A 12,905-nucleotide genomic window follows, 5' to 3' on the forward strand; every position below is an offset into this window, starting at 1 on the left:
ATGGTAAATGGCATACTCCTGCTCCAGAAAGGATTCAACACACCCCTCGAAAACCTGTTCCCAATTTTGGCAGCGATTTTACCCACCGAAACATTCCACTTTATCACTTAAACAGCTTGGTCATATCTTTCCCAACCACACCAAGGTGCAAGAGTGGCACAGCTCTATATCTTTATTTCCTACTTCTTGCCTTAAAGCACTAGCTTAAGACTTTTAAAAAAATAATTGTAATATTGTCCTGCCATGTCCAGTCTGTAAACTGTCAATATAATAATAATAATAATAATAATAATAATAATAATAATAATAATAATAATAATAATTTATACCCTGCCCATCTGCCAAATTATTTATACCCCCGCCAGCTTCCCAAATTTTTTTATTATAATACTGTAATACATCAAACATTAAAAGCTTCCCTAAACAGGGCTGCCTTCAGATGTCTTCTAAAAGTCTGGTAGTTGTGGTTCTCTTTGACATCTGGAGGGAGGGCGTTCCACAGGGAGGGCGCCACTACCAAGAATGCCCTCTGCATGGTTCCCTGTAACTTGGCTTCTCGCAGTGAGGGAACCACCAGAAGGCCCTCAGCGCTGGACCTCAGTGTCCAGGCAGAACGATGGGGGTGGAGATGCAGCTTCAGGTATACTGGACCGAAGCCGTTTAGGGCTTTAAAGGCACCAACACTTTGAATTGTGCTCGGAAACGTACTGGGTAGAATCATGTTTCACTACTTTCCTGGAGATAGCATACTTTATGGTAATTTTTTGAGTAATACGTGGCATTTTGCAACTCCTTTGTAGTGGCACAGTTGTACTACCATAGCTTGCTTCATTAGTGTACTGTACTTTTTTTATTATTCCCTGTGACAACGCAGCACATGATGCCCTCTGTCCTCAGTCTGACCTGGTTTTTGCATTTGCATTAGTGTAATCTGTGGTTTGGTTGCAAGTTGGATATAATTGCAGATGTCACTGTGGTACTGATGTTTGCATTATGCTAATAATAGTATTAATGAGGCCATGTTTCCTCATTTTAAAGATGCAGATAAAGGGGTGTTTTTTGGCATGATAGCCACTGATGCAAACACAGCTTTGTGTAAAAGGAATTACAAGATCTCAAATGTGTTATGCTTCACAAATAATTAAGACACCCCCCCGACACACTTCAGCATGAATAAGTGGACACAGTGCAGAAATGTGCATCTATGGCAGTGAAGATAAATCTATAATTTGTTTGCCTGAACGCTCCAAAGCATTGAAAGAACACTGGCTGCAGTCACTATTTTATTTATATCCTACAGAACAGGCAGCAGGCCCAGGAATCCATAAGTTACCAAATTAAAACAGAGAAGAAGAAAAATATTTTCTTCGAAGTGACAAGTCTAGTCACACTGGGCATCAATTTCAGTTTGACTGGAACAACGCAGGAATAGCCAATAAGCAAACCTTGTCTCTCCCTTCAAATGAAGGCGCATGCAGAATAACCCTCAGTCAATCATACAGTATCTGTGCTGCATCATTCATGTCACTCCTCTCAGGATACTTCACAATAAAATTAAATTTGCAGCTCAGATAATTATGACCATGCCTGGTTAAACAAATGAGACAAAGCAGAGATGAGAAAAGCTGTGCCGGTGGCTTTTGGCACCAAACGCTGACATGGGGTGGGGGAAATAAGTTCCAAAAGGGCATAATAATTAAGTGGTTCAGCCTTCCAGTTTTCCTGCTTGATTATTTAGGTCTCGGCCCTGAGCAAAATTGCATGTTTGCAAAGAGCTCTAACGGAATAAGGGTACTTAAGGGACTTCCTCACACTGCATACTCCTGCCTGGCAACTGGGCTCCTATGCTAGGACACAGTTAGGAGGGCCGCATGCAGAATAATTATAATTATAATTATAATAATAATTTTTATTTATACCAGCCCAAGAAGCAAGGCCAACACACAACAACACAGGAAAATGAAAGTAACCACAACAAGCTAGAAGGTAAAGTCTTCGCTCCAACCCATAATAACTGGATACAATGTTTAACTCTACAGTTACCAATTACTACAATGACCAAGTAAAAGAAAAGGGGGGAGGGAGCGGTCACTGACCTCCCACCCTGGCCAATGTGCCCAGCAGGACTTAGGACATTCTACCCAGCCTGGACTCTCCACACAACCTCCAAAGGATTGTTCTGTCCCTTTTTTCGACTGAACCAAAACCCTAGGATTGGGTTAATTTCAAGTTTATTCTCTGTTGCTACATTATTTTCTTGGCAAATTCAGCTCCAGCTGTGATATCTGTGGTCTATTATGACAAATCGTTGCTTTCTTTTTAAAAACCTAAACTCTGCTGTGGTTGTAATTTGGGTAAGTCTCCCTCTCCCCCCCCCCCTGCGGCTCCCTAATTGGTCTTTGTTCTGTCAGGTATTTCACTATAATTGTGTCTTCTGCTGTCAAATAATATAAAAGACAGCAAAAGCTAAATTAATCCTTTGACCTTCAGCTTTTGAAACTAATTCCACTAAGAGATAATGCACACAATTTGTGTTTTCCCTCATAACAAGGAATAAGAAGGCGGCAGGGCTGAAATAGCATTTATCTGCTGGACTCTCTTTCCAAATATTCCATCTAACACTTATGAAGAAACTTTTATGAGGAAATTTTACTCTCTAGAAAATGCTCATTGTGGGGTTTTTGTTTTTTAAAATCAGACCAAAATATTTAGTCATAATACTCTAGAGAAGTCACAGTAAACCTAAATATATCTAGGAATTGGAACAGGAACCTGACATTTCAGATGTGGTGTCTTGCCAAGAGGATTGGAAAGAAGCAAGCTAGCTGGTGAGAAAATGCTTCCTTATTTATTTTTTAAGCATTTCACATCTTAAAGATGTGCAATTTAATTTGTTTCCTCACCCCAGTTTAAGCTTTTCTTTAATGTGGGTCAACTTGAAGAGCTGACACTACATTTGCAATGATGTTTAAAACAACAAAGCAAATTGATTTTCTGATTGCCCTAATTATTTCCTATTTTAAAAATAAATAAGAGATGGACACATTTTCCCTAAACCCAAATGAAGATGTGAGACAATATATGGGTGAATATGGCTACAACTTTATTAATACAGCACATTTGTAAAACAAATAAGGCCTCTTCACTGCTGTTAAAGGTGATGAGAAGGATGGGTCTCATCCTTGTTGGGTACCCATTGATGGTTCCTGGCCTGAGAGAAGTCGCTGTATGATTCCCTCCTCCTCACAGGCCTCTGCTCCTCTTTTTCAAGGAGCTGAGGGTGCTACAAGTAACAGCATTAACCACACACTGCCAAACCTTTGCGACTAACAATGCTACCTATGCCTAGGGACATGCCTGTCCCAGTTCCCTTGCACCAGTCAACCATGATGCTTGGCTCGGGCACTCCTCCCTGCACTGCAGTGGTGGACCACACTTTCTGCCTGTTGTGTAGGCCAGCAATTTCTCTGCTTGGAAAACTCAATGGTAAGAATATACCCATCCATCATGACAAGAGGTGGGCAGACTATTCAGCACAATTCAGAATGGCACTCAGGAGCTTTCTTAGCGCTTGGATAACGCTAACAGCTCTTTCCCAGCTTGTTTTGTAAGCGTATATTTGCAGGTGATGCAGAGACAACACACATCATTGTACTTTCCACTTGGAAATACACAAGCGTCCAGAACTCTGAGTTGTTCCTCAGAGTGAGGAAGAGGAAAAGAGGTAAAGTCAAGGCACAGGCACTTCTGCTCCATATCAGTTAACCAGTAAAGCGCTGGGAAGGTGAGGGAAATTAGATGTAGGAGCCATGGCAAGGATGAAGAGAAGGAGTGGAAATTTGTCACCCGCCTCACCCACTGCCTGAGGTAATTGTCTCCTCTTGCCTCATGGCAGAGCTGAGCGTGATTTTAATGGTATGGACTTTCACTCCAAAACTATAATTCAAGATGGAGCGGTTTCCCTTGGGAAGTTGTGGACTCTCATTCCTCGGATGCTTTTTCATGGATGCTTTAGCTGGGTTTCCTGCATTGCAGGGGGTTGGACTAGATGATCCTTGGGTCCCTTGCAACTCATACGATTCTATGATTCTAAGTCACGGGTGTCAAACACAAGGCCCACGGGCCGAATCTGGCCCACCAGACCTCGTCATGTGGCCCGTGTAGCCGCCGCCGCCCGCCAGCCTTCACCTTTTATTCTCGCTTTTTTTTTTGACACAAGAAAGCCGCCTCTTCAGCGCATGCGCGGCAGCCTACAAGCCAGAGAACGTCTGCCCTCTAGCGGCGCCGGCCGTTCTACACAGGAAACCTCCACTTTACATGCATTCAGGAAACCTCCACTTGTTTTTATATTGAGCACATGCCATCCTGTGATGTGACAGATCCAACGGCTGCCTGAACCCTTCTCTCCTGTACTGTAAGTACATATGATGTATGGGGGGGGGGTCTGCTTATAGTCCTACAGATACAACATAGTCCTACAGATACAACCGGCCCTTTGAAGGTGACCAAACTGCTGATGCGGCCCCCGATGAATTTGAGTTTGACACCCCTGTTCTACATTATCCATGTTTAATTAAGGGGGGGGGAGTGAAATGCATGCTTGATCTGAAGAACTAGTGTCCATATTGTAGTTATTTGGATCAAATTATCAGAAATTAAGCCTTATATGTTGAAGCATAGGTGTACTCTGAAGTTTAAAAGCCACCAGTTTTGCATAAATGGAACATAAAGTGGGACAGCAGAAGCATTTGCAGTAGTTTTCATAAGTTTCTCATACTGAAGGATTTAATACCATTGGTAAAATGTATACACACACACACACACATTCTTAAAAATCAGCATTCTTTCAGAAAGATATATTATAGTTTTGTGAGAATGAATGCTTAGCTGGAGGAGCTTGGTTATCAGGAAACTGCTAACAACCTATTAAAAGTTGACATGAAAAACCAATGACTTGGTGGAAAATTCACCCATTCCCCACAGCCTAACAGCAGGGATACAGCAGGAGGGTTGTTTGGGCAGCCTCCTGCTCTGGTGAGATGGTATATTTGTCCTCTATAAGGCAGACCTGCAGGATTTCTAAAATTTAAAAAACCTTTCTATGACCATAGGATATCACTCAAATCCAAATCAATACCCATTTGGTAGACTATTTGAGAAATGTCCTTATTTTATTACAGCAAACAAGCATTGCGATTTTTTATTTTTACTTTAGAAAAAAATAAATGAAGAACCTTACTTTCCAAGGGCAAAGCATTCCAGTTTAACGGATGAGCCTTTTGCTGCCAGTGTTGTTTCTGGAAAACGCACTTCAATCTTTGGTTCATACTCCCCCATCACACCTGTTGAACATCAAAACAGGGAGCGCTACAGTTGTGCCTCAGACCTGTCCTACTACAACAGATTATCAGTGTGACATTAAAAATTGTGGCCTTACTTCTTCTTATGGAAGCTAGTAAATGTCTTCCAGTGAGAACATGAGCAGGCTACTGTGGAAAACTTCATCACCATGCAAGTGCTTAGTATGAAATCTACAAATCAAATCATACAAGTGACTTCACCTTGACCTCCTGAACCATATTGTGAAAAAGAAGCTAGCATTTGGCAGTTGTCATGCAGCACATTCTTTTTCAAATTCCTAAGATGGCTTGATTTCTGTAAAAATGCAGCCCTAAAGTCGGATGTCTTTCACACTCCAACCCTTGTGAAAAATGGGTTTCCATCTGAGAAACTGGGCAAACCCCTCATTAGATGAAATTGCAAAACATTTTTGTTCATACCTTCCACCGCATATCATTTTAAGCCTTTCTTCAACTAGATCCCATTTCCACTGAATTTAAAGTATTTTTTTCTGCTTTTTTCTCTTTTTAAATACATATTCAAATGCTTTAAAAATATTTTTTTTCATATAGATGTAACAGTATGCCACCAGGCTGCACAACTTATTACTCACCAAGCACATTAACCATGTAATATAGATGTGCTGAGCAAACACCTATACTTTATGCAAGGGACGCGGGTGGCGCTGTGGTCTAAACTACTGAGCCTCTTGGGCTTGCCAATCAGAAGGTCGGTGATTTGAATCCCCATGATGGGGTGAGCTCCCTATGCTCGGTCCCTGCTGCTGCCAACCTAGCAGTTCGAAAGCACGTCATAGTGCAAGTAGATAAATAGATACTGCTCCGGCAGGAAGGTAAACAGCGTTTCTATTCGCACTCTGGTTTCACCAGAAGCTGCTTAGTCATGCTGGCCACATGACCCAGAAAAACTGTCCGCGGACAAACATCAGCTCCCTCAGCCAAGTAAAGCGAGATGAGCACCACAACTCCAGAGTCTTCTGCTACTGGACTTAACTGTCAGGGGTCCCTTTACCTTTTTATACTTTATGCAGGTTAAAAATGAGGAGATTACTCAAACTGCTGGTAAGAAAAATCTCTGGCATCTCAAGCATCTGGTATATATCTGAAGGGGGAGCACATCAGTGGGCCTGACAGATCTCCAAAGGTGTAGTCCTGGCGTTCTGCAGCAGGGAGCCAATGCTACACATGTAGACTTCCTGTCTGATTTCGGGGTTCTGACTCACGTAGGTAGTTTATACAAGTTTTGCTGCTCCCTACACCACATACCTGCTCCTGCCGTCACCTATTCTGCCACCATTGCATGCCCTGCCACATCCTCTGCTGGTGGAGAAGTGGCACCACCATCGGCACTGATTTTGGACGAGTTTGTCAAGATTTTGCATGATATCTTTCCCCAAATTGTGTCAGATCTTGCACACTCTGCCTCAAATGGCTCTCTCCTCCACTCCCTACCTTTGGGTTTCTTTTTTTTTTTTTTTTTCCATTTTCCTGAGTAGTTTCTTTTTTTTTTTTTCCTATATTTTTATTGAATTTTAGCAACACAAAAAAGAAAAACTTATTTGTATCCCATTACATCTCATCTCTCTTCTCTGTTTAGACCTCCCTCAACTTTCCCGACAATCTTTCGCACCCTCTATCCTATCTACACATTTCTTAGCTTCAACATTACCATTAAACGTTACAATTCTTTCTATGTTTCTCTTTGCGTAATGTTCCTCACTCTTTCACAAAGCTTCTTTGAGACACACTAACGTTGTCTGTTCCTCACATACGATTTCCAAATAATCCGTAAATTTCCCCCAGTTTTCCAAAAATTTCTGATCTTTTTGATATCTTATTTTGCCTGTTAATTTGTCCAATTCTGCGTAATCCATAAGTTTAGCCCTCCAGTCTTCCAGAGTCGGGACCTCTTTTCCTTTCCAATTCTGGGCCACCAGCATCCTTGCCGCCGTAATAGCATATTGAAAAAATTTACAGTCTTTCCTTATTATATCCCTTCTTGTTATTCCTAATAGAAAAATTTCCGGTTTTTTAACAAAATTATATCCTAATATTTTCTTCAGTTCACTGTGTATAGTCCCCCAAAATTCCCTTATTTTGCTGCACTCCCACCACATGTGCATGAATGTACCCTCCTTCTCTCCACACCTCCAACATTTATTACTGATTTTATACATTCTAGCTAATCTTACTGGCGTCAGGTACCATCTATACACCATCTTCATTGAGTTCTCTTTTAGGGAGACACAGGCTGTAAATTTTATGTTTTCGTTCCATATTTTGTACCAATCATCTATTTCTATGTTTTGTCCCAAATCTCTGGCCCATTGAATCATCGTATCTTTCACCCCCTCATCCATCGTATACCATTCTAACAAGATTTTATACATTTTTGAAATCACCTTATGGTTGTTATTCACTATTTCTATTTGAAATTTGGATTCTCTTTCTCTATACCCTTTTTCTTTTTCATCCCTCTTAAACATTTCGTTTATTTGGAGGTAGTGTAGCCAATCATAAACCTGCCCTTTTATTTCCTCGTATGGTTTTATCCTCCATTTTCCCCCTTCCTTCCTCACCAATTCTCCATAAGTCGCCCAGTTGTCTCTCATATTAACTTTTTTAACTGCCAACACCTCTAATGGGGACAGCCAATGTGGGACTCCGACTTCCAGAATGTTTTTATATCTATCCCATACCTCCAGCAAGGCTCTCCGAAAGATATGGTTTTCAAATGATTTATAACCCTTTTTCTTCTCCTTCCATAAATGGGCGTGCCATCCAGCTCTATTATCGAATCCTTCCAGATCTAACAGCTTTGTGTTTTTCAGGTTGATCCATTCTTTCAGCCAACATAAGCATGCTGACTCATAGTATATCTTTAAGTCGGGCAGGGCAAAACCCCCCCTTTCCTTTGCATCTATCAATAATTTATGTTTAATTCTTGGTTTTTTCCCCTGCCAAACATATCTTGCGATCAACCTCTGCCATTCTTTAAAAATCAACGTTCCTTTTAAGATCGGTAGCATTTGGAATAGGAATAACATTTTGGGCAATACTGACATCTTAATTAGAGAAATTCTGCCCCAAATGGATAATTTTAGTCTATTCCATATTATCAAGTCCTTCTTAATTTTATTCCATGTCGGTGTATAGTTATTCTGGTATAGGTCGATATTTTTTGGGGTCAGCCAAATTCCTAAGTATTTCACTTTTTTGACGATTTCAATTCCTGTTTGTTGCTGCAATTCTTCCGTCGCTGATTTCTCCATATTTTTAACCATGATTTTTGTTTTCTTCCTATTTATTATGAACCCCGCTACCTCTCCAAATTTCTCAATTTCATCCAATATTTCTGTAGCTGACTCCAGCGGATCTTCAGCCGTCAGCACCAAGTCATCTGCGAAGGCTCTTACTTTATGTTGGTCTTTTCCTACCGCCACCCCTTTTATTCTTTCTTTTTTCCTTATTGAGTCTAGTAACACCTCCAGAACCATGATGAATATCAATGGGGACAGTGGACAGCCTTGTCTAGTGCCTTTTGAGATTTTTATTTCTTCTGAAATCACACTATTTACTATCAATCTGGCTCTTTGCTCCGTGTATATCGCCTTTACTCCGTTGAAAAAATCGTTGCCCATATCCCTCTGTTCGATGTTTTTCAGCAGAAAGTCCCATGATACATTATCAAATGCTTTTTCAGCATCCACAAACATTAGCATTGCCTGCTTCTCATTCCTAGCAGACAGATATTCTATAATATTTACAATATTTCTCACGTTGTCTCTCATCTGTCTGCCGGGAAGGAAGCCTGCCTGATCTTCATGTATAATTCCTTGTAAAACCTTTTTCAGCCTTTCTGCCAGTATCCCTGCGAAGATTTTATAATCCGTATTCAATAGGGAGATTGGCCTATAATTTCTGACTTGCGTCAGATCTGCATCGTCTTTTGGAATAAATGTTATGAGTGCTTCTCTCCACGTCTCCGGAATCTCTTTCTCCTTCAAAATCATATTCATCACTTCTTTCATTGGTTGTGTCAGAGTTGTCTCTAGTTCTTTATAGTACCTTGCTGTAAAGCCATCTGGTCCCGGGGCTTTTCCATTTTTCAGTTTTTTGATTGCCTCTTTTATCTCTTCCAATCTTATTGGAGTGTTCAGTCTCTCTTGTGCCTCTGTTGGAATCTTCTGTACTTCTTTCTCTTTTAAATATCTTTCTATTTTCCTTGTGTTGTTCTTTTCTTTCCTTCTATACAGTTGTTTGTAGAAATCCAAAAATCCTTTCCTAATCCCCTTAGGGTTGGTTATCTCCTCTCCACCCACCTCTATTTTGTTTATTGTATTTCGCTCTTTTCTTTCCTTAGTCTGCCATGCCAGCCACTTCCCTGCTTTATTTGCAAATTCAAAATTCTTTTGTCTTAATCTTTTAATATTCCATTCAACTTCTTTGTTTATCATCATTTCGAACTCCTTTTGCAGCACTTTAATACTTTGTTTGATTCTGGCATTATTTGGCTCTTTTATCAGTTTCTGTTCGTTTTCCATAATTTGTCTTAATAGTTCCTTCTTTTCCTTTTCTCTATTCTTTCTTTTAATCGAATTCTGTTGGATAAAGTACCCCCTCATCACCGCCTTGCCTGCGTCCCAGACCACACTCTTCTTCGTTCCTTTGTCCCAATTATCTTCAAAATATTCTTTCAATTTCTTCTTCGCCTCTTCAATTACCTTTTGATCATCCAATAAGTAGTCGCTCATTTTCCATCTAAACGATCTTTCTTCCAAACTCTTGATTTCTATTTCCAAAGGACTGTGATCTGAGATTACTCTTGGTTGAATTTCTACCTGGGATATTCTCGGTGCCAGCTCATTTGATATCCAAATTTGGTCAATTCTGGACATAGATTCATTTGGGTCGGAGTAGAATGTGAATTCTTTTCTTAGTGGGTATCTCAGCCTCCAGATGTCTATTAGATTACAGCTCTTTATCATTTCAAAAAAAGACTTAGGTAACTTCCCTTCTTTTGAGCTGTTATTCCTTAGTCTATCCATTTCTAAGGAGACCACCCCATTCATATCTCCCATCAAAACTATCTTTTGGTCTGCAAATTCTAATAGTTTGTCCTCCAATTTCTTGTAAAATTCGGATTTATTATCATTTGGCGCATAGATCCCGACCACTATTATTTTTTCACCTTGCCAATTGATCTGAATTGCCATCATTCTTCCTTCATCGTCTTTGAATATTTGTTGGGCTTCTATTTTGCTTTTGACGTACATTACCACTCCTCTCTTCTTCTTTTTATCTGAGGATATAAATTCATTGCCTAATCTCTTATTAATCAGGATCCTTCTGTGACCCCTTGCGATGTGGGTCTCTTGTAGACAAATTATGTCTAAGTTTTTCTTCTTTAAAAATTGTTCCACCTTGTTGCGTTTTTTCTTTTCATTCAAGCCATTCACATTCCAGTTCCAGATTTTTAAAGCCATATTATTTTACTTAGATGTATTTAGATGCCTTCCTCCTCTTCTTCCTCCTCTTCCTCTCTCGCCTCTTCTTCCTCCTGTTTCTCGTCTCTCTGGCTGTTTTTCCTCTTTGTCTCTTCTCCTCCTGATGCGCCCTTATCCTCTTCCTCCTCTTCTGCCGTCAGCTCTTTGTATTTCCTTTGAAATTTACTTATCTCTTGCGGATTGGTCAGTCTGTGCCTTTTGCTCTTGTAAAAAAAGGAGATCCCCTCGGGGAACTCCCATTTAAATTCTATATTATTCTTTTTGAGAGTTTGGACTATTGCTTTATAGGGGTCTCTCCGTTTCAATAATCTAATTGGAATGTCCTTGAAAATGATTGTGTAGCTACCGTCTATAATTAGCCTTTTTTCTCTATTTTTTTGAAGGACCAAATTTCTCATGTCCCTATCTTTGAAAATTATGAGGCAGTCTCCTGGATATTTCTTCGCTTTGTTTGTTTTAACCCTCATTCTGAAGACGTTCGATATCATATTTGCTACTTCACCTTCCTGGAGTTCCAGCCACCGCGCCAGCTCTACTATTAACTTTTGTCTGATATTCTCATTCTGCGTTTCTGGTATCCCTCTCATCCTCAGATTTGCTTCCCGTTGTCGAAGCTCACTCATAGAGATGGCATCCCACATTTCTTCTTGGGTTTTGTTGGTCTCCTGGAGTCCCATCTTAGTTTTATCTTCTTCTCGCTTTAATTCTCTTATTTCCGTTTTTATCTTTTTCATCCCCTCTTCTAATGCTTGGGTTCTTTTAGATACTTCCTTAATTTGCCCTTTGAGTTCTCTTACTGTCTCATCTATTTTCTTATCCATTTTTCCAATTCTTGCGTCTACCTGTTCAATTTTTGATTCTAAGTTCTTTTCACTCTGTCTAATTTCGCTGAACATTTTTAATATTTCTGCTCTGAAATCAGATTCTTGTTTGGACCCCTTTCTTTCAGTTGGGGTCCCCCCCTCCCCTACCTTTTTCTGCGTGTATGACATTGTGAGATTTTGGTCTGATTCCGCTGAACCGTTTAAATTAAACCCAGTATACCGTTTTTCCCTTCTTCCCACTTCCCGGAGAACCAACTCCCCCCTCCCCCAACAGAAAACTCAATTTAGAAAAAGAATGAGGAAGTCTATATTCCAGTTCCCACTGTCTCCTTAAGTTTGCAGTCTTTGCGAATTTGGTCCAATTTTAGTCTTCTTACTTCTTGCCACCAATTAGGCTAATCCGTTAAATATGAGGATTCCAACTTCACTTCCAAAATTTGATACCCCAGTTCCCTTTTCTTTCTTTCTGAATCTTCTTGCCCCCAATTGGGCTAATCCCCCTTTCACTGTCTTCCAATCCTGTTTTATCTTCTTGCCCTCAATTGGGCTAACTCCTTTTGGCCGCGATTGAAATCACTTTCCAGAGGCTCCGGAAGCCCCTTAGACAGTGCTCTGTTTTTCGCTTCCAACCCAGTTCCGATGAGTCGGGTGGGTAGGAAGAATAAATGAAGTAGTGATATATTACAATAGTATATTGTGTTGCAGCTTCCTCCTCTACCGCAAGGGCGCTGTTAATCCTGCTAGCCAGGGGGGAGTGAGTGTCTTGAAAGGGCAAAAGAAGAGGAGAGCACCCCAAATCTCAAATCTCCGCTGTGTTCTAATAAGGATTTTCTCTCTGAGAGGGAGATAGGGAGGAACCTTTAGTATATTTTGTTTTGTCCACGTCTCTGCTGGGTAGTAAACCCCCTGTCATGCACTCCCCCTCTTATCCCCTCCTCCTTCTCCTGGTACGTGCTGACCGTGGGGGAAATAATGGCGTCTCTTATTTCTCTTATCTTCTCTCACGCAGTACTTTCAAAAGATCGCACTATCCTTTCTTTCCTTCTACCTTGTCACAGGCTGGGGAAACAGGGACAAAGTCCGTCCAGAGATTATATTGTTTCTTTTGGCTCTCCCCTTGCCTTCCTCCCCTGCTACTTAATATCCAGCACTTTAGAAAGTTTTCAGGGAGAGAGAGTTCTGTCCGCTAGCGACTCGTACGTTTTTTTTCCGCT

General features: G+C 40.6%; 1 protein-coding gene across 7 annotated transcripts in view; it reads right to left on the bottom strand.

The window, feature by feature from the left end:
• Positions 1-12,905, bottom strand: part of CNTN6 (contactin 6) — a 196,966-nt gene that overhangs the window by 68,913 nt on the left and 115,148 nt on the right. For all 7 annotated transcript variants that reach the window (XR_014165831.1, XM_081901481.1, XM_081901480.1 and 4 more), the window contains one exon: positions 5,240-5,342. Coding sequence is in view for 6 of the 7 variants with exons in the window: in XM_081901481.1 (XP_081757607.1) it covers positions 5,240-5,342 (103 nt within the window). In the remaining variant the exon portion in view is untranslated. The remainder of the gene's footprint in view (positions 1-5,239; positions 5,343-12,905) is intronic.

Source organism: Podarcis melisellensis, assembly GCF_964234715.1.
Source record: "Podarcis melisellensis genome assembly, chromosome: 2".
Classification (NCBI taxonomy): domain Eukaryota; kingdom Metazoa; phylum Chordata; class Lepidosauria; order Squamata; family Lacertidae; genus Podarcis; species Podarcis melisellensis.